Source organism: Astatotilapia calliptera, chromosome 7 (assembly GCF_900246225.1).
Source record: "Astatotilapia calliptera chromosome 7, fAstCal1.2, whole genome shotgun sequence".
Classification (NCBI taxonomy): domain Eukaryota; kingdom Metazoa; phylum Chordata; class Actinopteri; order Cichliformes; family Cichlidae; genus Astatotilapia; species Astatotilapia calliptera.
In genome coordinates, this window is record NC_039308.1 from 29,494,469 (window position 1) to 29,518,806 (window position 24,338).

General features: G+C 37.7%; 2 protein-coding genes across 11 annotated transcripts in view; one reads left to right on the forward strand and one right to left on the reverse strand.

The window, feature by feature from the left end:
* Positions 1 to 1,376: 1,376 nt before the first annotated feature.
* On the reverse strand, positions 1,377 to 14,121 carry rassf6 (Ras association domain family member 6). Of its 8 annotated transcripts, none has more exons than XM_026174237.1 (12): positions 13,954 to 14,118; positions 9,268 to 9,329; positions 8,388 to 8,462; positions 8,131 to 8,209; positions 5,760 to 5,920; positions 5,230 to 5,321; positions 4,777 to 4,976; positions 4,591 to 4,692; positions 2,849 to 2,900; positions 2,641 to 2,759; positions 2,400 to 2,497; positions 1,377 to 2,005 (listed from the first exon to the last, which is right to left on the reverse strand). In XM_026174237.1, the coding sequence occupies exons 3-12, from the start codon at positions 8,444 to 8,446 to the stop codon at positions 1,930 to 1,932; spliced, it is 1,038 nt and encodes a 345-aa protein (XP_026030022.1). In that variant the 5' UTR covers positions 8,447 to 8,462; positions 9,268 to 9,329; positions 13,954 to 14,118; the 3' UTR covers positions 1,377 to 1,929. The 8 variants fall into 8 exon arrangements, with proteins under 8 accessions (XP_026030022.1, XP_026030020.1, XP_026030019.1 ...); XM_026174235.1 differs by having other exon boundaries at positions 8,388 to 8,459; positions 9,203 to 9,329; XM_026174234.1 differs by having other exon boundaries at positions 9,203 to 9,329.
* A 6,314-nt stretch (positions 14,122 to 20,435) lies between these two features.
* Positions 20,436 to 24,338, forward strand: part of musk (muscle, skeletal, receptor tyrosine kinase) — a 31,702-nt gene continuing 27,799 nt past the window's right edge. For 2 of the 3 annotated variants that reach the window (XM_026174244.1, XM_026174243.1), the window contains exon 1: positions 20,436 to 20,712. In XM_026174244.1, the coding sequence (XP_026030029.1) occupies positions 20,598 to 20,712 (115 nt within the window). In that variant the 5' untranslated portion in view covers positions 20,436 to 20,597. The remainder of the gene's footprint in view (positions 20,713 to 24,338) is intronic. The other variant, XM_026174245.1, reaches the window with a different exon arrangement.

The window sequence follows — 24,338 nt, forward strand, 5'->3', positions numbered from 1 at the left end:
GAATGAGAAACCATTACTTTTCTTCTCAATTCTGATGAACCAGTTTGACCTTGCTATCATGTGAATGGCTGGTTAGACATTTGTGCATGTTTGTTAATGGGCAGTTAAATGAGCTAATAAACCCAACTAATAATCAAATGCTCTCTCTCTCTCTCTCTCTCTTTAAACTTGTGGCTTACACCCAGAGTTGTCAGACACTTACATAGATCACATATTTGCTCTGCATGTACAATATCATCTCAGTTAAAACTACAAACTTGTATGATTTTCTTTTAAATAAAAAAGAAAATTAAATGAATGAACTAAATGAAAAGTTGCATTTAGTGGATAAGAATACATTCTTCCTCTTGAGTAAAACCCAATTTTCAAAAACAGAAATGTAAAACCTCTTCTGGGGCTTGCACAGCTAACATCTATGGATCTCCTTCATGATGGAACAGCAAAACTGTGCCACTGGGAACACTCATTTTCCATTTCTTAAAAGTCTACCATTTGGAAACTGGTGCACATGGAAACCCTATCCTACAATAAAACATCTGTTTATTCTCATTTAGTCATTCATCATGGCGGAGGAAAATTGCTTAGTAATATAAGGCTGTCTGGTGGGCTGGCAAGCCATTACAAAGTCTTTGCCTCTAAACTGCAGTGCTCACCTCATTTCACATTCATTATTTAACTATTAAGACAAAGTTTTCCATCTGTAAGCATTTTCCCATCTTTCACACACAGACACAGAGAAGCAAAATGAGAGAGGACTTTTATTTACTGGTTTTATCTCCTGTCATCCAGTTTTCCTATTATCTGTCCCCTAAAGTAGCTTATTATTGCATTCACTCTTTGTCATCTTGTTTGTACCATTGTTGATGATTGCTATATTTAATTAAAGTGGCATTTTCATCATTTTATGATTCATCTTAGACATATTTCCCCCACTTTCAACCTGTCATGTGTGGCATCTTTGGAACGATGTTTGGCTGCACAGAGTGACTAAGTGACAAATTAACCACCAGCCACTTTGAGAGGTTCAGATGAAGGCAAACAAATAAAAAAAAGGGTGGAGGCAGAGAAACAAAATAACAGGGGCCTACAGTAAGTACAAAGTATTATGCAGACTCTCATGGAAGAGATAGAAACACACTGGGAAAACTACGTAGAGAGGAAAATGCAGGAGTCTGAGGAACGTGCAAATGCTAAGCCTCAAGGAAAGTTTTGTCTGGATTAAAATTTGACGAACACCACACACAAGAACTATTTCCATTGAGCCAATCAACACTTTATTACAAACCAGGAAAATAAATACCAGAAATCAGCAATAAAATCCATCCAACTCAACCACATATAAAATAACAAAGTACAAGAAAAAAGAGTAAATAGAATAGAATAGAATAGAATTCAACTTTATTGTCATTGCACATGCACAGGTACGATTAACAATCAATATAGTTTTATCAAAAGTCTATATACACATACATTGATCATTGATAAAAAATAGAAACCTTGAGCAGAGTCCATTTAACCCTTGAAAAGCTCCAGTGGCACACATAACTCAAACATAGCAAACAGAAAGCACAAACAGAAGTGGCCATGCTGGTCCCATATTTATTCACAGACACAGTGAACTACAATTTCTGGCAGCAACTTACATTTGCATCTTTAATTTATTTTACAGTTTAAAATAGAAAAAGACACATAAGACTGGAAGGATGATATATTTTTGTATGGGATATACACCAGCCTCGTGCTTCATATCCCAAATTGTTCATCTTTATTATGTATCAGAGATTCAGAATTATAACATTAAAGAGTGCGTGAAGAAAAAAAAAAACAAGGGAAAAGAATTCCTCATATTTCTGTAGATCTTTCATCGTTGAACATGGAAATGGTGCTGTACTGAATGTTGAATCTTGTTTTAGGAAATCAGGTGAGTTGTTAGACACTGGTCTCAATGGGACGTGACATCTTACAGTTTAACATATTGGACAGGACTCTCTTTTGGTGTTTGTACCTGGCACACACACACACACACACACACACACACACACACACACACACACACACACACACACACACACACACACACATAGATAGATAGATAGATAGATAGATAGATAGATAGATAGATAGATTAGGAGAGAGATACAGACACCATAAGCAAAAAATAAATGAGAAAGTTTAAATATCGGCGCCACCACCTGACCTCAAACGTTACTACAGTTTTTATACTGGTGAATGTTGGTTATGCACATCTTTTTGACTGGTGTAAAGGAAGATGTAGTCATGCATAAGTGGTAAAACACGCACCGTTAGGCTCTTTATTTATATTCTCTATTTTCAAAACTTAATTGCACTCGTGAGAAAGCATTTCAAGAGCGTTTAAGCAAATAAAATTGTATACTAACTTGTTCTCAATCGTTTGTATCTCTCTGTTCTCCTCGTCTTTGAGTTTCTGTAAAACTTTTTCAAGGATTGGAAGCTCTAAGTTCAGATATTGAGCTACCTGCAAAGAAAAATATGTTACCATATAGTTTGCAACAAATAAAAAAGCAGAAAACTCCTTATTAGAAGTAAATGAAGGTACCTTAAAACACTTAAAGGGTAACATTATGTTACCATAAGTTAAGGCATGGCTACTACACTCACATCATCACTAACTTCCTCTTCATCTGCATCCATCAAAAAAATCTTCATGATGTCATCAGAGGGTCCCTGCAGTGTGCGCTCCCATAACGGCTGGTCTGTGTTACTCAGCTTCCTTTTTTCTGGACAAAGCACACAAGTGCCACATTGGTGCAGCATTTTCTTGTGCTATGTCTAATTATTGCATTTCTTGTGGAAAAGATGAACCCACCTCCACTTTGATGAAGACAGTAGAGAGCAAATTCCTGGGGATCGTTCTGTATCTGATGAACATACAGCCAAAGAAATATATAAATATATACATATTTTTTTTTTGGATGAAGTTATTATGGTTTGATGAATTCTGACTATACATTATTTACATCCCATGCTTAATCCATGAGGTATAATAAGATATTTGCAACCCTGAGAGCAACCCATTATTTCACAAATGTTTGTAGAAGAACTCTATGTGCCTAGTGACTGGATTTTACCCACCAGAGGCCCTGGAAGTGATTGGACCACCTGGATTCAGTGATTGATATGGGTGACTAAATACATTTGCCAATATAGTGTACCTCCCTCCCTAAACAGTGCTGTGATTTCTTTTTTTTGACTCCTTCCTAATTTCTTGGATTTTTGCATATTTGTCACACTCATTTATTTCAGATCATCAAGCAAATTTTAATATTCATTTGTGTTCATAATTTTCATTTAAGGGTAACCTGAGCAAATATAAACTACAATTTTTAGATCATGATTTCATTTTTTTAAGGGACAAAAGCTATCCAAACCTCTCCTTCAGGAATTCATGATTCCGTTAATTACAAGAAGTAATCCAGGTCCTAGAGCAGCAAGGACCTGGAGTTGCTCTGTTGCTCTGTGCTCTGTAGTTGCTCTGTGAGTAACTACAGAGCATCGCACTATCACCATTGTCTGTTGGTATAATGTTCTTTTTTGATGTAACAGGATATAAAGCTGGTTCTTTTGTTATGCCCCGAATGAGTTCATGTTGTAAGTTTTGTAGGGCGGCCAGTCCTGGGAAGTTTCCCCAGTGTTCCAAGTTTTCTCCCTTTGTGGATAATGGCTATCACCTTGTTTCACTGGAATCCCAAAGCCTTAGAAATGGCTTTGTAACCCTTTCCATACTGAGATGTCACTGACTTTGTTTCCTATCTGTTCTCAAGTAAGTTAGGTTTAGGCAATGTGTGTCGCTTTCCGAGCTCCTTTAGCCCGTTTAAATTTTCTCAGACAGGTTCTATTTAAGCGATTACCTGATTCAACATGTCTGACAGTAATGAGGCCTGGGTGTGGCTGCTGAAAATGAACATGAGCATTCAAAAAAAATAAATAAAAAATTAATGATTTAACAAGAGGGGACGATGCAGAGATATGTTTGGGTTGCTGTTTTTTCCCTCCTGAATAAATGAAATCATCATTTAAAAACTGCATTTTGTATTTAAAGGTACAGTGTGTAAGTTATTTGTGACCTTTGAATGAAAAGTTATGAGGTGCATTATATGTGTGCCTGGTCTCTAGTCACATGCATAAAAGGATGGACTGGTGATACCCATGTTGGACACTGTATTCAAGATAGCCGCAACATCGCAACATCCACAAATGGTGCTCACAACAAAGTCTTTTTAATGCATTATTTCTACGTTTAATCAGCTTCTTAAAAGATTTAATTACACACTAATCAAGATATATATATATATATATATATATATATATATATATATATATATATATATATATATATATATATATATATGTGTGTGTGTGTGTGTGTGTGTGTGTGTGTGTGTGTGTGTGTGTGTGTTCAAAATTGGGGTTTTGTCTATTAAAAACCTCATAGACTTACTGTACCTTTAAAAACTCAAGAAGGTGAAAATCCTTTTTTTCACAGCACTTGCATGTACACAAAATAAATTACAACAATTTTTTGTACCAGCCCTCTGGCACCAAACTTACCTTGAACTTGTGCAGCAGCTGTTCAATGACTTGGTTTGTGGTCATTCTGCTAGAGATACGAACTTTAGTTGGTGTACCAAAGCACGGAGTGAAGATCGAGGTCTGTGGAACAGAGTGAAACAACACTGACCTTAAACTCATGATGAAGAAAACAAGCCCTGAGGGCAGTTTTAAGCAGAAACCCACTTTGTAATTGTAGAAGTGGCCATTGATTGAAAAGCGATGCTGCCTTTCTTTTTCTCTTTGAGCTGCTGACTTTCCTGTGCTCCTCCTTCTTTTAACCAGCGAGGCATCACTCATACAGCGGAACAGGTTGGACTCTGCTTCCTGTTCTGGATTCTTCTGCTTTGGAGGGCGCAGGGTTGAGGTCTCATAAACAGGTGGTCCTTTAAATTGTGCAAACACCCCCAGAGAAAAAAGGTTCACATTCAACATATGGTGTAACTACAATAAACAAGACAGTTTTAAATGTGTGTAAACAAGTAGACATAACATTCAACTAAAGCTAACAATAAGATTTGATGATAATCCATAAGCCAAGATTTTATGTCCAACAATATCTATAATATACTCTAATTTAATGGTTAAGATAGCATTTTTGAGAAATGACAGAGATAGTGAAGAGAAAAAAGCGTTCACCTGGTAAAGGGTTTTTGATTGTTTCCTGTGGTGTCTCAACCATCTCATCTATCTGGTGAAGGTCAACATATTCTCCCCATCGTGACATTCCTCTGAAAGAAAGATTGACTATGAAAACAAAACCTGAAACACTTTAGCTATATAACTACTGTAGTCATGCAGTAGGGTCGCGTGTGAGCTGAAGCCTAGTCCAGCTACCACTGGTTGAGATGCAGGGTACACCTTGGACAGGTTGCCAATCTTAAGCAGAGATAACAGAGAGAGACAGACAACCAGTCGCACTCACTTTCACACCTATGGCCAATTTAGAGTCACCAATTAACTTGACCGCACCAATTGCATGTCTTTGGACTGTGGAAGAAGCTGGAGTACCTCGGGAGAACCCATGCAGACGCAGGGAGCTCATGCAAAGCCCGCGGTCAGATGGTGGAGGCAAACTCAGGATCTTCTTGCTGTGAGGCAATGGTGGCAACCACAGAGCCACTGTTTCCCACCAGTACTAAAAATATTGTACAAAATTTGATTTTAACCTCTTGCTTTCCAGTGGGCTGACTGGACTGGTGGGATCTGGAGAGGTCTTAGGAACAAATGGAAACATTTGCTTGTCATCCTGTATTTTCAGCCTGATTGGTCTCCGTACTCCCCAGCAGATATTCAGCATGCCTTCCACCACCACCGTGCCATCTGCTTCCTGTTACAGAAACACATACACAGACATGTTAAAACAAGCTTCACTATTAGCTATATGGCTAGATACAGTCCCAATCAAAGGTTTAAGACCACATGCCTTTAAAAGGCCAAATCTGTACAAAAATGTGGATTTTCTGTCAGGTAGTCACACTGTCATGTTGTTCTGATGGCAAAGGAAAAAAAACTTTCCCTTTTTGAACATGGTCGGGTTGTTGAACTGCATAAGCAGGGTCTCTTGCAGCGTGCCATCACTGCCGAGTTGGGACGCAGTAAGACAGTCATTTGGAATTTCCTAAGTGATCCTGAGGGTTATGGAACAAAAAACTCAAGTGGAAGACCCCAAAATTTCACCAGCACGGAGTTGGAGAATTCAATTGGCTGTCCGTCAAGACACTGGACGATCCTTGACCCAAATTAAGGCCATTACAGGTGCCGACTGCAGCCCGATAACCATCAGATGGCATCTGAAACTGAAGGGCTTCACAAACAGAAAAGGTCTTCAAAGGTCTCGTCTCCTTGAAAGCCACAGAACTGACTGTTTGGACTTTGCAAAAGAGCACCAAACATGGGACATTGAAAGGTCGAAGAAAGTTTTATTCTCTGATGAGAAAAAGTGTAACCTTGATGGTCTTGATGGTTTCCAACATTAGTGGCATGACAAGCAGATCCCACCTGAGATGTTTTTCTATACGCCATAGTGGAAGGGGCATCGTAACGTCTGGAGTGCTTTTTCCTTCAGTGGAACAATGGAGCTTCAGGAGATGCAGGGGTGTCAAACGGCTGCTGACCATATCCAGATGCTGCAGAGAGCATCCCTCATGGCCCTCGTCTGCGTGGTAACGACTGGACAACGCTACAGTACACAACACCCACAGGACAAGGACTTCTTCCAGGAGAATAACATCACTCTTTGGACCATCCTGTGTGTTTCCCTGATCTAAATCCAGTTGAGAACCTTTGGGGATGGATGGCAAGGGAAGTTTATAAAATTGGACAGCAGTTCCAGACAATAGATGCCCTTCATGCAGCTGTCTTCACCACTTTGAGAAATGTTCCCACTCACCTCAAGGAAATGCTTGCATCAAGCATGCCACAACAATTTTTTGAAGTGATCAACAATAACGGTGGAGCTATTCGATACTGAGTTCATGTTTGAAACTTTGATTTCTGTTTTGGTGGGGTTTACAGGTTTGTTTTGGGGAGGTTTGGTCCTAAACTTTTGATCAACTCTAAAACAGCCTTTTTCAGTGGGAACCTTGAAACCTAGTTAAGATCCAACTATGCAAAATTTTTCAACTATGCCATTTTTCAAATGGTCTTAAACTTTTGATCGGGACTGCATATAGCTATAAAGTTGGAGACTGCATGAGACAACAGAATTATCAAAATTACAGCTCTATCATTATGTCATGGGGGAATCTAATGGATTATAATTGGTTATTATTTAATGATCTATGAAACAAACAAGCAAATAATAAATAAATATAAAAAATAGGCTTATTCTACAAGCAAATGCAATACGCAGTAAGAGCAGCAAGTACAAATGGGTGCTTTGTTTTAGGTCTATAAATTAAAGTTTATAGAATAATAACACTGTTTTAAATTTGTTCACTGTGAACAGGAAAACAGAAAACCAAGGAATAAATTTGTGCATAGGAATCTATATTTAATACTGATGCTCAATGGGGAAACACGGAGAAACTACTTGAACTTTAGGCCCACCTGCTTTCTGTGCAAAGAAGTCTGGGAGATCTTCCAGGAATGGTGACGCTATTTTCAGGAAAAACTGGCTAGTAGGTGGTGGTTAAATACCTGTTGATCTATGATGTGGAACATAACCTGCTCAGGAGCAGGTTAGGCTAGCAGTGTAAGCTACAATCTACACCTGTAAGAAGTGATCCACCTTCACAGTACTAAAAACCCAGGATTAACACTGAAGTACAGGCCTCGGGTCTGCAGTCTATTGGCTACCACAGACAAGGACAAACAATCTTTTTCTGTCAGAGTAGTGTGAGAGAACCCACACACATGCAAACTCCACACAGACAGGCCTAAACAGGCAGGTGCATTTGACCCCAGGAAGCCAAAGCACTAACCATTGAATCATGGTGCTTTTGTATATTACCTATTAATTAACTAACTAGCAATGTGAATATCCCAAGAATTGGGAAACAAAAGGGAAACCTATTTCAAATTCTTATTAAATCATACCTGAGCGTAAGTGAGGCGAAGTTGAGTCTGGTCCTTCAGGAAGCAGTTGTAGGTATTAAACAGGGAGAGAAACTCCGCTCTAAAATTAATAAAAAACTAAATGCAAGGTTTTGCACAGCACAGCCCGACAATGTTCAGGTCATATTTATTAGTTTATTATTTTATATGTTGCATTCTTTGTCAGATTATTTGGAACCACTTAAGGGAACATGAAATACAGAATGCATAAATGACATTTAGTATACAAAGTAACTCACCTGGACAGTGTTCGCCCATTCCCTGCCTTGATGACTGGGAGGAGAGCTGCTTCATTCATGTCTGGTCATCTACTGCTGTGAAAACAAACAAACAATTTTATAAAGTTAATGAAAACTTTATAAAAAAAAAACCCCTCAAACATATACGTGTAAGCTTGCGTGTAAAATCAGGTGACTAACACCAGATGCTGCCAACTTGTTGAACAGTATTGCGTAGTAGTGCATATGGCTCCATAAAAATAGTTAACCAGCATTATGAGCAACTTGAGCAAGGAAAGACACTGGGAGCTACAGTGCACTTCTACAATCCTCAACCAGCTGTCAGTGTTTCTAAGAACAAATTAAATAAAACGAGTCTTACCTCCTCTAACATGGTGAGTCAGAGCTATCCTCTCTTCTCACTGTCTTTGTGTCTGCCTCTTTCTTCCTTCTGTGCTTTAAATATCTCTTTCCAGTCTCTCTGTCTCTCTCTCTGATGTGTTATATTTATCCCTCTCTCTTTCTCTTGCTCTCTCTCTCTCTCTAACATGCCTTCACTCTTTTACTTTCTTTTTTGTGCTCGTCTCTAAGAGATTTTATAGCAGCACTCCACCCAGCAACCCGTGATGACAGTGTAGACCTAACCATTTGTTTATTCTTTGGTCAGAGACGCCGAAGTCTGTGACCGACAAAGAGGACTGCTGGAATATTCATGTTGCCTCATTTAAAAAACAAAAAAGCAAAAACTTCTTTCTCCTGTTATTTTCTGGAATCCTGCAAAAACTCCCAGCAGTCTGAAAACAGCAGTCATATATGCCTATTTCTTTCATTCTTACCGGTTTTCTCTGCCTCAGCCTGTTTGCTGGTAAGTAATATCTCAGTTATTCAGCAGCTGTCATACCAGAAGCCACGGCACTCCTCTTTCTGACTGACTGTTTCCTCTTGCACAGGGAGACGTGCCAGCTACAACAATAACAATAACAAAACTTTAAGCACGCAGTTTCTACAGAAAACGTTGGTATTTGTATCTCATGTGCACATGAAGATTTGACTGAATCTGGCAACAAACTTTAATGTAAAACTGCATTTAGGCACTGTAACAGTAAAGCACAATGTACAATCCCTAATATATCAAAGAATCAGTAAAGACTCTTTTTTACTCTTTTCTGATAGAAAACACTATGTTTAAGAATAATAATAATAAGAAGAATAACTTTATTTATCCCGAGGGAAATTCTTTTGTCATGTATATGCTCAAAGCAGCAGGAGAGACAGAGGAACAGATGAATAAGACATGAGGTATACAATATATACAATAAGAATAGTAGTGTACAGTAATATACAGTAGGATAGTGCAAGACATAGTATCAGATAACTCTAACAAGTAATATATATAACTATATCCTTGTGTTCTGAGGGCCTCTGGATGTCTGGAGTTTTGATCTCCTCCATACCTGCTTCACGCCCTGGAGGACGGGGCTGTGGCCCCCCCACACCCTCTAGCAGATCATTACATGAAGGAACCTTTTAAAACAAAACAAGCGCGTCCATGCTCACAGGTGTACACACGGGTGATCACACCCACAAACTACACCCTTTTTGGCTCCTACCTCAAAGCACACTGTGTTCTGTTGATCTTATGTGCTGCACAATAATGTTTAATATTTAGTATTTACTGTCATATTCCCATATATCATTGTGATGTTGTTTATTCTATTACTCTTGTTCTCTTCTGCTTGTTTTCTTTTTTCTTTCTCAACAGGTGATCCAGGTGATCGATAGATGCATTTTCTTTTTCTTTTTTTTTCTGCCCGTTCTGTTGTTTTTTGTTTTTTGCCCTTCTCCCCCATCCCTCTTCTCAGCTGTTTCTCTTTCCCTCTTTCTTTCTCCCCTTCTTTCCTCCAGTCAAGTCTGTCCCGTATTCAGCAAGTGAAAATAAAATAAACAATAAAAGGTGAATCAAATGGACCATTATGGCAAGGCTGGGATGGTCAATTTGGTAAAGTAAATCCGTCGGGCATCTTTCTTTGCCTTTAGACAACAATTCTGATGGCAAAAGAGCCAAACGGGACAGGCAAAAAAACCAAAAAAACAAAACTATATCCTGGTGAATAAATAACTTAACTATCAATGCTGGCGATTCTAGAAAGTGACAGTATTGTGCAATAGAATAAAGGGAGTAGCAGCGTATGATGGGGGGATGAAACAAATATTCAATAAGGTACTGTTGGGTAATATTGCACGGTCTGGAAGGGAACAGAATAACATTGGTAATCGTCTCAGGAAAATCACCTACAGAGTGAGGAAGAGTTATTCTTATTGCCCCGGTACAAAGGATTTACTATGGCGGTCAGTTCTGCATTTCGGGGCAATGAGTCTTTTGCTGCGTTTGCTCCGATGGTCCATCATGGGGGCGTTCAGGGGTGGGAGGGGTTGTCCATGATAGAAACAAGCTTTTTTAGCATTCTCCTTTCAGACACCTCCTCCAGGTTCTCAAGTCTGACACCCAGGACAGAACCAGCCTTTCTAATCAGTTTGTTCAGCCTGTTGGCATCAGCTGTCTTCACCCCACTTCCCCAGCACACAGCTGCAAAGAACACGACGCTCTCCAACACCGAGTGGTAGAACATGGTCAGCATTTTCCTACCAACATTGAAGGACCTGAGTTGCCTCAGTAGGAAAAGTCGACTCTGCCCTTTTTTGAAGATAGCATTGGTGTTCTTGGTCCAGTCCAGTTTACAATCCAAGTGTACCCCCAGGTACCGGTAGTCCTCAACTATCTCCACATCAGCCCCTCTGATGGTGACAGGGTTAGGAGGAGGAGCCTGCTTCCTAAAGTCCATAATCAGTTCCTTTGTCTTTGTGATGTTAAGTAGGTTGTTTATAACCGTGTGCTACTACTACTACAACTCCTCCTCCTACTAATTACAATAATAATGGTTATCATAGTGATAGAAGCTTGGAGTTAGAGTTCATTTGAAAATCCAGGGTCTATGTAACAACTCCCAGGTGGGCATGTTTGTGTGAATGAAGTACTAAAGTACATGGCACAGAGCAAATGTACTTTTATAATAATGTTTGCTGAAATTGTTTTTAAAAAAAGTATTATCACGCTCATCATGCTGACTCCAGCTTACAAGTTTGAGTTAACTCCAGCAGTTTGTATGTTTTCCCTCTTAAACATGCAGAGTTTAGGGTTTCCAACAAATTTTAATCAGCAACTCTTTTTAGAATGTATAAATTGCCTATTAAGATTAATACGTGTTTCATTTTTTAAATCTAATAACGCTCATTTTTGAGAACATCATCTCACCTAAGAGATTTAGCCATTACAAGCATAGTAATTTATTTTTTACTGAGAGTGAAAATCGCAAGAACAAATATAACCGTGTTGAACTATTATAAGCATTAATCATTGTCTTCACTTGTTTCACAAAAAAACATTTATAATTAAAACTTAAAGCAAAAAACAAAAAAACAAAAACTTGCCTATTGCAAACTAGTCTGTGCATTCAAAGCATTGGTAAGTCACGTGCCTTTCTAATCTTATCATCCCACCACCCCACTTATGAGCTCTGTTTTAATCTTAGCTCTCAGTTAGTTTAATCTCAGTTTGCGCGGTATAAAAATATTCTTATTTGTTTATTTTTAGATTTTTTCCTCGCATTGAGGATATTTGTGCTTGTAGTTACACAGCACAAACAAGCACAGGATGTACTTTCATTTATATATAACCTTTCTGTTCTTTGTGACCACTCAAATCACTTTTAGCTACAAGTTTTGTTTTAACCATTTAAAATTAATATATATATATCACTTTAGTGCAGCTCAAGCAATATCTCATACAAAAGCCCAATTTAGAATTATCAATTAAACTAACAGGTATGTGTTTGGACTGTGAGAGGAAGCCAGAATAACCCAAGTGCTCTGGAATTGGTCAAACATGCAAACTCCACACAGAAAGGCCTAACTGGGTTTTGGACCTCCATAATCCAACTATATTTCAGACCTTGTATCTGTGCCATGGCAATACTTCTCAAGCCACTCTTCAGGCTAAAAGAATGACATTTAGACATTTTGAAGTATTTTATTTTTATATTTAATCTTGAAATGGTCCAAATTTGTCCTGAACAGTATGCAAAGGTTAAATCATTCCAATGGTATTTGCTTTAAGAAATCACAGCACTAATGTGATCGACAAGAACAGTTTCTAGTCATAAAAACGTGATACGTGGTAGTAAGCTGCAGAGAATTTAAGCTCTAGCATATAATAATGTGAGCTCTTTCACTGACCTCTTATAAGCCTTTGTAATATAAAGGAAACAACTACTGTATATATACTGAAGAATATAAAGAATGCACAGCAATTTATCACCATTTCACACAGCATCCACATTCACAGTATTATAGTGTATTCACAAACATGTAATTATTTTAAATAATTTTGTTTTTTGCATTTTGTTACAATGTAGTTATACATTTTTAAAATTAATTCTTCATTTAAAAATATTTTGCATATTATAATCAAAAGTTGACTCTTAAAGTCTATACAAAGCATGCTTTGAGGGTGGACATCCACTGGAAGACAAGTGACCTTTAAAGTTGTAAATCTTGCTTGCAGAAAAAAAAAAAAGAAAAAAAAGAAGAAAGAAATCGCCAGCATCAAATGTGACGTTTGAATAGAACCATGGCATATATTTATGTTCTCTCAAGAGGCTAGTGGTGAGTAAAAATCCCACTGTAGGTGAACACTTTACAGCCCTCTCTCTGCTAATCCGCTAAACAAGCCATCAGGAAATAGATTTATTTATTTATTTATATTTTGAGAGGGCATATGTTCTGATAGCATGCGATAATCACTCGGAAACTTTTACAACTCTTTGGCATATACACTTCACACAATTCAGTGCCACAGTTGACTGCTTCACTTTACTTTTAGTACGATGTTATCTGGAGGTTGAACAGATGATTTTGTGTGTGTATGCACTAAAAGCCTTTTTCAGATTGTCAGCTGTGGTTCTATAAAAACGGAATGAGGCCAAAGAAAACAAACACACATCCATGTATTTGTTTTACTTCCTTTACTTTACTTTTTGCTCCTCCCCATTTTGCCACTCCTTTCTGTATCTGACTGTCTTCATACATAGCCCTTGCTCTTTGTTTCTCCCTAGATTTGACCTGATTATGTCATTTTAATATACCCTCTGGTTGTTTCTTGCACCTGGGCTGCAAAACTTGACAAACATTGTGACAAAGCTTTGTTCTACTCCAGCCTACAGATAAACTGTGCTGTATCAGGCTACTGTATGACTCGAGTCACATGAGCTCTAGTCTGTGACATTGGTGTCCACCCCATGTGGCTAACATAGAATGAGTATGCTTTTCATACAAATAATATAAAGAATTCAACTATTACAGTCTTTTATTTTCTTAATGTGACTGGCAAGTGTTGCTCAGCAAGAGGTGTAACGCATTTCATTTCCATTTTGTTAAGCCAGACACTCTTTGGTTCTTTTACAGCTGCAAAGAACACCTTAACAAACCAAAGTATAAAGTGAAGATGTACCAAAAGTAAATTTCCTCTTACCTGACTAGTGTATCTTTTAATCTTCTATCGAATGAAGCAAGTTCACACCATATTCAAGCTCTCATGTGTGCATAATGTACATGTGTGTTTGTGGTAGGAGGTCCAGAGTACGGTGCATGTGGCAGGAGGTGAGCGTGTGTAGCACCCCACAGCAGCTGGTTAATTATTACAGAACATGTTGAGACAGTGTTCATAGGGAGTGGCTGACTGACACCAGATATGACTCGACTTAACTGTACGTTTGTGCATGCATGCCCGGAGAGAGTGAGAGTGGGGGTTATGCATAACACATTGCATTTGCCTGCTGGGCAATTTTACAAATTACAAATCAACTGAGATTGTAGTGGGATTGGAACACTGTTGATGTTTGTACCATTTGGACTGAACCATCTAGAAAGTCTTCAACATTCTAAATACAGAGTTTATTCACATCCTGCACATTTGTCCTTTTAAAAGTTTAGACCAGGTGTCTTACACTGCCAGGATCAAACATCTACTTTGTTGATGTTCAGGTTACAGCATGTAACACCACAAAATCCTACTAGTCAACATTCAGTATGTTTGCTTTTAAAATAGAACTTGACTCCTTCTTTTTATTAGGTTATAGTTAGGGCTGGATCAGGTGACTCTGAACCTCTTTTAGTTATGCACAGTAGGCCTGGGCTACTGGGGGGTTCCCACGATGCCCTGAGTGTCCTGAGCAGATGACTGCCCCTCCCTGAGCATGCTCCTACTGGAGGTTTCTTCCAGTTAAAACTGAGTTTTTCCTGCCCACTTTCTCCAAGTGCTTGCTCATACACTGAAAAAAATATGTTGTTGGATTTACTTAATTCAATGGTGGACATTTGTTGCACACAGATGTTTTGCTTTGGCAGCAACTTAAACAGTTGAGTTAAATTAACACAATTTATTCATGTTCAATAAACCTGTGCAATTTGTGTTGATAAAATGTGACTTAAACATGTTTTGATGAAGTAATTTGAGCTCTTGAAATATTTTAATCCTTCACAATTTTCTCACTTTATCCCAACACCATTCAATAACTTTTACCCAATACTACTTGGTCACTTAAATACTACATGTTATCTTCAAATTACATTTTGCTATTATATTCTAGTATCAAATACACAATTTTCAAATGGAGGCCTTATAACAGATTATATTGTTCTCTTCCAAGATGGTTGCTGGCATCCACCAGTAACCTTTCAAAACAAAATGTCTAATTTCACTGCATTGACAGTAGGTAAAGAATTAAACTGACATTACTCCACTACTGAATCTATATAAATCAACAGTTAAATAATGTCAGTTCTTCCGTGTTCTCTGGAATCAATCACAGCAAAGAAATTAGACTCTTTCTTTTGAAAAATGTTGGGAAAGAACAATACAAAACATTCTATTTAAGGCCTCTAACGTCAAGATTCAGTTAAACAACAATTATAACTAAACAATTTGAGGTAATGTTAGTTTCCATTAACATTAAATTAGGTTACTGAATTGGCAAACACCTTCCTATTAACATTACCCATTTTACCCCAATAACTAAAGAAATTAGCACTTGCAGGTCAAAACCTTTATTCAAGAGATGCAAAAATAACATTGATACAGTGACTGTCAAAAATTACGGCACTGATCATACTGTGACATCTTGGTTCAAAACAGCAAGCTTAGAAATATTCAACGTTCCTTCAACTGAATGAAACTGAAAATACCATTTCACACGGCCCATATGGGATATTTAGACTGTATAACTGTTCACGCTACATCTCTTCACTAGTAAAAGAAAGAAAAAATACAAAGAGAAATTTAAAAATGCTGCCAAACAGAGAACTTGTACAGAGCAAAAGGAAAAACAAACAACAACAACAACAAAAAAACGGCTCGTCCTCATGGCAGTTGCAGTGTATATAAAAATGAACCCTGCGATCTGTTCCTGGAATTGAGCTTCAAAAATGCAGCAGAACAAGTGTGAGATTTAAATGTCTTCTCACCTAGAGCTGGTCACCTCACATGCATAACAGTGAGCTTCGTTGCAGGAGCAGTTTTGTCTTAGTTGTGAGCTTTTCTTGAGAGCTGAGTTGCTTCCAACTCCATTACCACCCTTTGAATCACCTCAAAAGTGTAGCAGAGTTGTGATGGGTAACTCATATTGAAGGAATAAAAAAGGTCCAAACAGCATGGCTACTGCAAAGGTCACGTTATCCAGATCTTGAAGAACTACTATACCCTCGATGATGATGCCAACGTCAGAAAAGTCATTGCCTGGTGCATCCTCTGGAGACAGATGTTCATTGTGGTTTTCTCAATCTGTGCAGTGGCCTCAGTCAAGTCCTGGTTAAACACAAAACATTTCTTTAAGATTCCTTTTTAAACTCATCTCTTTTGAATCTACCAGTTCTAATGTTAGAGTAATTTAAACCAATGCAAGCAACATAGTAAATAGCTATAGCCAAAGAGTGGCCTGCCATGCTGCCATTCATGGTCTAACAGAGTTTCTAAGAGAGGGTGAAAAACATAATTTCAAATGCTTTACATTAGTTTTTGTTAGAAAGACACCGGCCCATCAGAAATCCAGGTTTTGTCACTCAGAAGATGTTAGAATTTAGACTTTCAGCCCCACAATTTGGTTAGCTGTTGGTCTTTTTTTTTTTCAAACAAAAGCTAATGTAAATATTGGTGGGATTTTCCTTTGTTCACTAGAATGAAAAATTTAAAGTTTTTTCACACTGATGTGAACCCTAATACAGGGGTGGGGCCTCAAGGGCCGGCGGCTGAGTTCACTACCAGGCCTCATGTGAACTTCAAATTATTAAAGAGGACTACTGGTCCTAACTGGTCCAATGAGGATCAAGTGGATAACTAAATGCATTTTAAAATGTTGCAAAGCCACAATCTACTCATAAAACACTCACCATGAACTCCTGCACCAAGATGTTGCAATTGTCTTTCACACAGATGCGGAGCACTTTGATGAGACTCCCTTTGAGCATTAATGTCATCCTAAAGTATTATAACAAAGAAAACAGAGATTTGTGAACTTTTCAGTAGCACAGAAGAAAATGATCCCAGACCAAAACTTAAACCAGTCAACATGCAACACCAGCATCTACAAAGCAATATCAAAAGTTCCTGTTTGACATCAACTTTATGGATATATAGTTTCCAGAACATTTATTTTTTTAAAAAGATCAATTTTTCTCAGTGGGCCAGTAAATGCATGACGAAAATTATGGCATCCTTTCGGTGGAATCAGTACTCACAGGTAATAGTTGACTGTTTCAATGGATGCAGCATAAAAATCTTTTACTGACCTAATGCAATACATATACACTTTGTAGTTAAAGAATTTTAAAGTTCTTACTGTCATAATGGCAGCTACATCCTTTAGCTTTGTGCCCTGTTCCCCCGATCACTTTGCAAACACTTTCAGCAGACTGTCAGAGAGAAACTCAGCTCCGTCAGAAACCTGTAAAGGCATGGTTGGGATGCACTGGAATGCTGCATTTCATCTGAAATGACATAAAATTATTTTGAAATAACAGCAGGCACTGTGCTTGGTTAATAATCAGTAATGTTTTGTTGAATAAAAACTGTGTTTCCAGATCTTATGGGATTAAAAAAATCCAAAGATGTTTATTTCTGATTTGCAACCCAAGAACCCACAAGTTACAACCTCATTTTAGTTCAAGTGTGCATTAATGTGAGTCCAGTAATCACCTTTCTGACAATACATACAGGTATAAGTCAAACCTATGGCAGATTTTGGATTTCTCAGTTGTATTAATAGGGTGGTCTATTTGAGTATGCATGCACCTAATAATTATAAAAAACCTATTATAATTAAGTTACAGAAACCTTAAGCGAAAATAGAATATACTTTCTTACCATAACACCTTGAACCCACAATCCATCAGCTGACTCCTGGTGAAATGCAGAATAGATGTGGTCTCTCAATGTGCATCAACAAAAACAAAAACAAAAACAAAAGGACAGCAGGTGAGGGCAGGAGGGGTAGGGATGTAAGCTAGCATAATACCGCTGATGATATTAGCTAAAGCTGTTCAATGTCCAAAATCTCACTAACACCACGGTGCAGTAAATACACAATGTAACTGAAGAGTCAGTTGGCAAATCTATTCACACAGAAAACCAAATTATGTTATGAGTGCCTCGTAATTAGGTTTAATGTGATATTACGGCTCTTGTGCCAAAGACAAATTCAAATGAAAAAGCGCCAATTCTTTGATAACAGATAAAACAGCAAATAAGCTAACGGCTCTTTTTTAGCATGTTACATGGCGGCACTTTAGACGTTTAACTACATTTGGCTGAAATATGGTAAATATTAATTCAAAAAATCAAGACATACCAAAAAACGTAGAGTTGGCTGCTCGACTTGACTGAGATGGATGCATTTTTTAAACCACGATCCAAAGCCCGCGAGATGAAATCACGCGTGGTTTCACGAGATTTAACGTTGCTATCTTATTGACTTACTTCACCTGAACATGATATAAACAATTTAATACACCCTTTCTGCATATCATGTAGTTTCTACACTATATAGTTACATTTATCTTTAAAACATGAGGCAATTGTGTTAAATACATGCAAGATGCTTACATAAATCCAAGAGATGGCCAGTCCCTTTTTTTCAGTGTAGGGGGTCATCTGATTGTTTGGTTTTTGCTGTATTAATGTATGCTCTTTACCTTATAGTACACCTTGAGGTAACTGTTGTTGTGATTTGCCATTATATAAATAAAATTGAATTGACCTGAACTGAAAAATGTGACTTTGGAGTTTAATGTAATTTTTTTATGTTCTCTCAAAAGAAAACAGACGTTTTGTTCAACTGTCATAATCTCAAAAGCCTTAGCAATGATCTTTTCAAATAAGCAATTTGTGTCAAATACACATGCATGTGAGCACCAACAAACACATTAAAACAAATACATACATATGAATACAAAATGTAGGGCAGAAACCTGGTAGTACAGCCTATGTAGAGAAAAAAAAGTTAAAAAGTTTACGGTTGTCAAAACAATGGACGTCTTTAAAGTATGTTTGCAAACCTCAGTCTGATGCAAATTGGAGCCACTACTGCGATTCTGTCAGCAGAGGGAGGCAGAGTATTAGTGCAAATATTTAACAGAGACATCTGGTAACACTGAGTCAGAGATTCCAGGCCTATCAGTCTCAGAGGGATCTTGTTATCTTTTTCAGTTTTATCCTGGTTTGATACCAGGTTAAAACCTGATCTCTTTGATGTGTTTGGGTTACTTTGGTGTTGTAACACTTTCATGAAACAATAAAACTGATTAAAAAAAACTGGACTCATTACACTACATACAGCCCAGTTCTGTCAAGCAGCAGTGTAAACTAATAAAATCCTGTGCTTTGGCAGAGCAGCAGTTTATATAACATTTACTGTATACTGTTTACTATATAATAGGCTAATGTACTCTTTGAAATAGCAAAGGGTGAATGGAGCTAGACAATCAACAGATGTGAATTATTTCATCAGACGCAACGTTTACATGGACTGTAAGTTAAAGAATTCTCATATTATAGGCTTTTGCTAATTAGCCAAAAAGCCCATAAGAACAGAATGATAAAACAAAACAAAACAAGAAGGTCACAAACAAGCAATCCTTTGTATTTTACGTTTAATTTAATCCGCTTTATTTATTAATTTTTTGAAACAAACCTCCCTGTGACATCCGTTAGGTCAACAGTTAAACCTACACAGATGACAGACTGAAGCTAACTGTGTGTGCTGATGGAGTACAATAGTAGAGTGTATCTGAAGCAGAATGGATAAGGAGCAAATAAACTGAAATGCCATTCCTTTCCCAAAATAAAACAGGACGTACAGGCTGGCAGGCAACAGGTGGGCACAAAGGCTTCCTTCTGGAGTGTGTGTGTGTGTGTCAATATATAACAGTAAATGCATGTTAAGTAATGTGCTAAAATAAGCCTGTCTATATATTTTTAAAAATACATATTTGTAAATTTCTTTATATATTAATATTAATGACTTAGTATTAATATTAAAAGAGGATACATCTGCAGATAAAATATACCTTATTTTTCTTTTGATGGTTGACATGAGCTGACTTTAGTGGCTTTTTGGTTATTTTACTTGTGTATTTAAGGATCACACCTCTGACCAGATTTACATGGAGCCATTGGTGCATGAGAAAAAGGGTAGTATGCCAATATAAAGTAATTTGCACTGCATATAAAAAATGTAGAAGTTTCAGAATTTCTGTGTCTTTATGTATGCCCATACTGACCAAAACCTGTACCTAGTGTCTTATATGAATATGATAAATAAACACTGTTTGTTGATGACTTTAAATGTAGTTAACACACCAGCACTGGAGCCTGTGGAGCTTAGAGCAGAACTACACAACCTGAGTGACTGTACATGAGGACAGCAAGCAGCTGCCGCCGTCAGTTACAAAGTTAAAAGACACACGCGCGCACACACAGATACATACGCAGAGTGATTGAGCTGGTTCTTGCTGAGCGCAGAGCTCATGGCTGTCCCTGGCTAAGACACACGCAGATGCACATAGGAGAGAAACACAACAAGAACATCTCTATATGTACTGGGGGAATCTCACCATAGTCTCATTATGTATCTGCTAGATAATGGTCTGACCAATAATTCTAGAGCAAGGATGACGACTGTGGAACACATTTTGGTCTTTCTGCTGATTTTGATCCCTTCATGTTACAACATGCAGACAGGTAAGTGAGACTCCTACACCAGAGGTCCTTCAAGCATGTCTTTTTAAAGTTTTCTAAAGTGTCTTATTACACTGACGTGGTGAATAATTAGAAGAACATGAAGTTTGAATTAATTATGCATGAAAGCTGCAATGTGCTTGCCAAGTTACAACAGCAATCCTAATAAATGTCACGAAATGTAAACAGAAGAACAAAACGAAAAAAAAAAGGATAAACCTTTTAAGCCCGTGCCTTTGGATGGGTGCACATGTGTAAGTGAATATAATGTGCAGAAGACAAAGAGAAAGCAGTCTGAGTTTTTCCTGGCACATGTAATCACCTGTTTCCCACTGCACATCCTGCAGGGAAAAGGAGAAGGTGTTTATAGGTCAACATAGTGTAAATGTGATTAAATCTACATCCTTCCTACACTTTGGGATATCCTCTCTGAAGCATATGGTAGGGGTGGTGGGGAACTAGCTATTCCTGCTTCTTCTTCACCACATCTCAGCCTGATTGAGACACCTCCTGCTGAGCTACATTGGGAGGAAACAGCAAACCTGAGCTTGTTGTTGAACCAATAAGGTCAGCTTCAGGGTCATGAGATGCAAGATGTAGATGAAGTCATCGATAATACACTACTACACATTAGAAATTATTTAAAGACTACACACATAAAGCTATACATGCTACAAATCGTCTCATAGAAACAGGTGGTGCAGATGCAGTTTCTCTTTGCCTGGTTGGCTATTGTAACAGTCAAGCTACACGGTGGACTGACATGGTGTAGGGTTAGGTTTGACTGTAGGTTTTTCCTGTGGAAGTCATTGATCAGAAGGTTGAATTGATGTGCATAGCTTCTTCCACGTCATTGCAGATCAACTACAGTCAAATAAGAAAAGAAAAGTATTTCTTGAAGATTTGATTTAAACAATATCTACAACACATTAACATCTTAAACTATTCCACTGGATTTACAATAAGTCTTGAGTCACTCCTCATTTTTTTCTTTTGCTTCCAAGGACCCAGACTTTCTTGTACGTTTTAAAGCGGTCTAAAACAAGTTCTCCAAGCTTTCTGAAGGTCTTTCAAATTTTCTCTTTGGACACTGGCTTCTATTTTCTCTTATATACTGTATTTCTGGGATGTTTGTATATATTTCAATAGATCACTGAACCTATTTCCTAAATATAAAGCTAAATATAAAGAAATAAAGGGTGACTCAAGACTTTTGCACAAAAGCGTACAATATTTGAGTTTAAACATCTGTGAAAATTAAATGATCATGGGTGACGAGTTTGGCTTGACCACAGTATAACAAACTGTGATGAATATGTAAATGAATATTTAGCAACTTTGGACAGACAAGTGCTATAAAAGTGTTATTATCTTATTACTATTGGTTGTTTTATTTTGTGTTTTTTCAGGCACTGATTAATTGACCAAAGCCAATATGGCTGGCACAGAAATATTGACTTTCATGTCATGCTACGGGTGATCTGTCTTTATTTTCCTGTGTTTGGTTTAATTTGAAATGACTGCGAACCAACTGTGGTGACACATTGCAGCATTGCCTCACAGTAGAAGGTAACTGGTTTGAGTCTCCTGGTCAGCTGGGGCCTTTCTACATGGAGTTTATATGTTGTGTCTGTTACTGACAGTCGAAAAGTAGACTTGATAGTTGGTGGTTGCACAGGTAGCCAGTCCAGGCTTTTTAGTAGCAGAAATCTACACATTGGATTATGGTTTCAATCTGCATCTGTCAAGTTAACAAAATTAGACTTTCAATATGTACACCTTCAGACTCAATGTATAATTGTTAAGTAATTAACTGTCTATTCTCAGAATCAAGATCACTTATTGATTCAAAAGCAGCCTGATTAGTTAAAGAGGCTTTTTAATGTTGCTCAACATGCCTGTGTAACTGAACTAGAATAAACAATGGAAGAATCCTTTGCAGACATCTGAGCACCAGATACACCATGAGAACAATGCTATTTTTTTTTGTTTTGTTCTCATTTGTCCAAAGTAAAAGTCAAAAGCTTCTATCTGGTCTGCACAACAGCATTGAAGTATGCCTGGTTGTGTGTGTGTGTGGTGTGTGTGTGTGTGTGCGTGTGAGAGAAAGAGGATAGTATTTACAATTTATCTCTGAGCATGGAAAAAACCTGGAGGCTAAACTTTTATTCAAGGCAAACTCCAAAGGAACCAAAGGTTATGAGTTACAGGCTGTATGAAAAAAGCACATTTTATGGGATAAAGATTAGGAAAAGATACATTTTATCAGGACATTTCTTGAATTACACACACATTTCTAAAGTGCTGCACACTAGCATAAACAAGCTGGTTGCTACTTCTTCAGCCAATCAAGATCAGCATTAACACAGCAACACTAAAAATAATAAAGGAACTTGCTGTTAGTTTGTAAGAGTTTGTAATGCCTATAGCAAAGGCCAGAAGTGATCACTGTAAGTGGCCTTCTCTATTGCAGGCCTTGACGGCCTTGAGTCATTTCTGGTGTCCAAAAAACATTCAGAGATTTTGGAAAAACAAAATCCTCTGCCGGGGTCAGATCCGCAGAGGTTCTCGTTTGCTTTAAGTGGTGAGTCATTTGGCTTCAGTCTTCAGATGTTACCCATCTGTTCAGACATAATATTGGCAATGGAAAGACATTGCAGACAGAAACAAACAGTCTTCTCCAAATTTGCTGCAACTTTAATACAACATAATACTTGAAAAAAAAAAATTAAAGTTCTTAAGAGGAAGTGTTTCCTGATATTCAGCCTAGTCCTTAATCCACAACAAGGGTAACAGCAGTTCAACATGTGGTTAATTTCCTTTAATGAGATGGAAAGTTATTTCACCACAGAATTAATTAGGATTTGTTCTCTTGGGACAATGAATCTCCACACAAATTGACAAGACAATACATAGAATAGTTCATTGATACTGAGTTCATAGACCTCCATCTTACTTTGACTTTAGCTACAAATATATCATTTTTCTAAAGACCAAGACTTTTTCAGTACATGAGTATGCTTTATAATAGGTTTTGTTTTCATCAGTCAGTAGGAAGTCACAGCAGCAGTGACCTTGAATTGAGGGTGGGGATGTGGCTGCTTCTCCCAGCTATGTTATTGTGAAATCTTGGTTTCACCAAAGACAAAACAAGCACAATGCCCTGTAAGCCCTAATCCTATCATTGCTTCTTCTTTCTTCTTCTTCTTCTTCTCTTTCCATGCTCTCACCCTTCCTCTGCTCTCTCCTTTCATCCCTCCGCTGGTTTATATCTTTCCTCTTTCTCTTCTTAGTTCGTGCAAAGTTTAAAGCAACCTAACTCTCTGATCTAAATCCTGTGTTTCCATCTCCTTACTTCTCTTTGTCTTTTAAAAGTGTGCTTTTTGTATCTTTCTTTTAAACCCACTACTAACTCTCTACTTCTCAATATAATAACCTAGAGCAACAAAACAATGTTGAAAATACAAGCTCAAAATTCCTGCAACTCCCTGTCCGTTATTAAGACGGAGTAGCCAAATAAATATTGATCACATCTTTAGTCTGGATGGATTTACATCACAAGAGATGTGTAATATTTTGCATAGTGTTTGTACACACAATTGGTGACTTATTCACCCTAGTTTTGACAA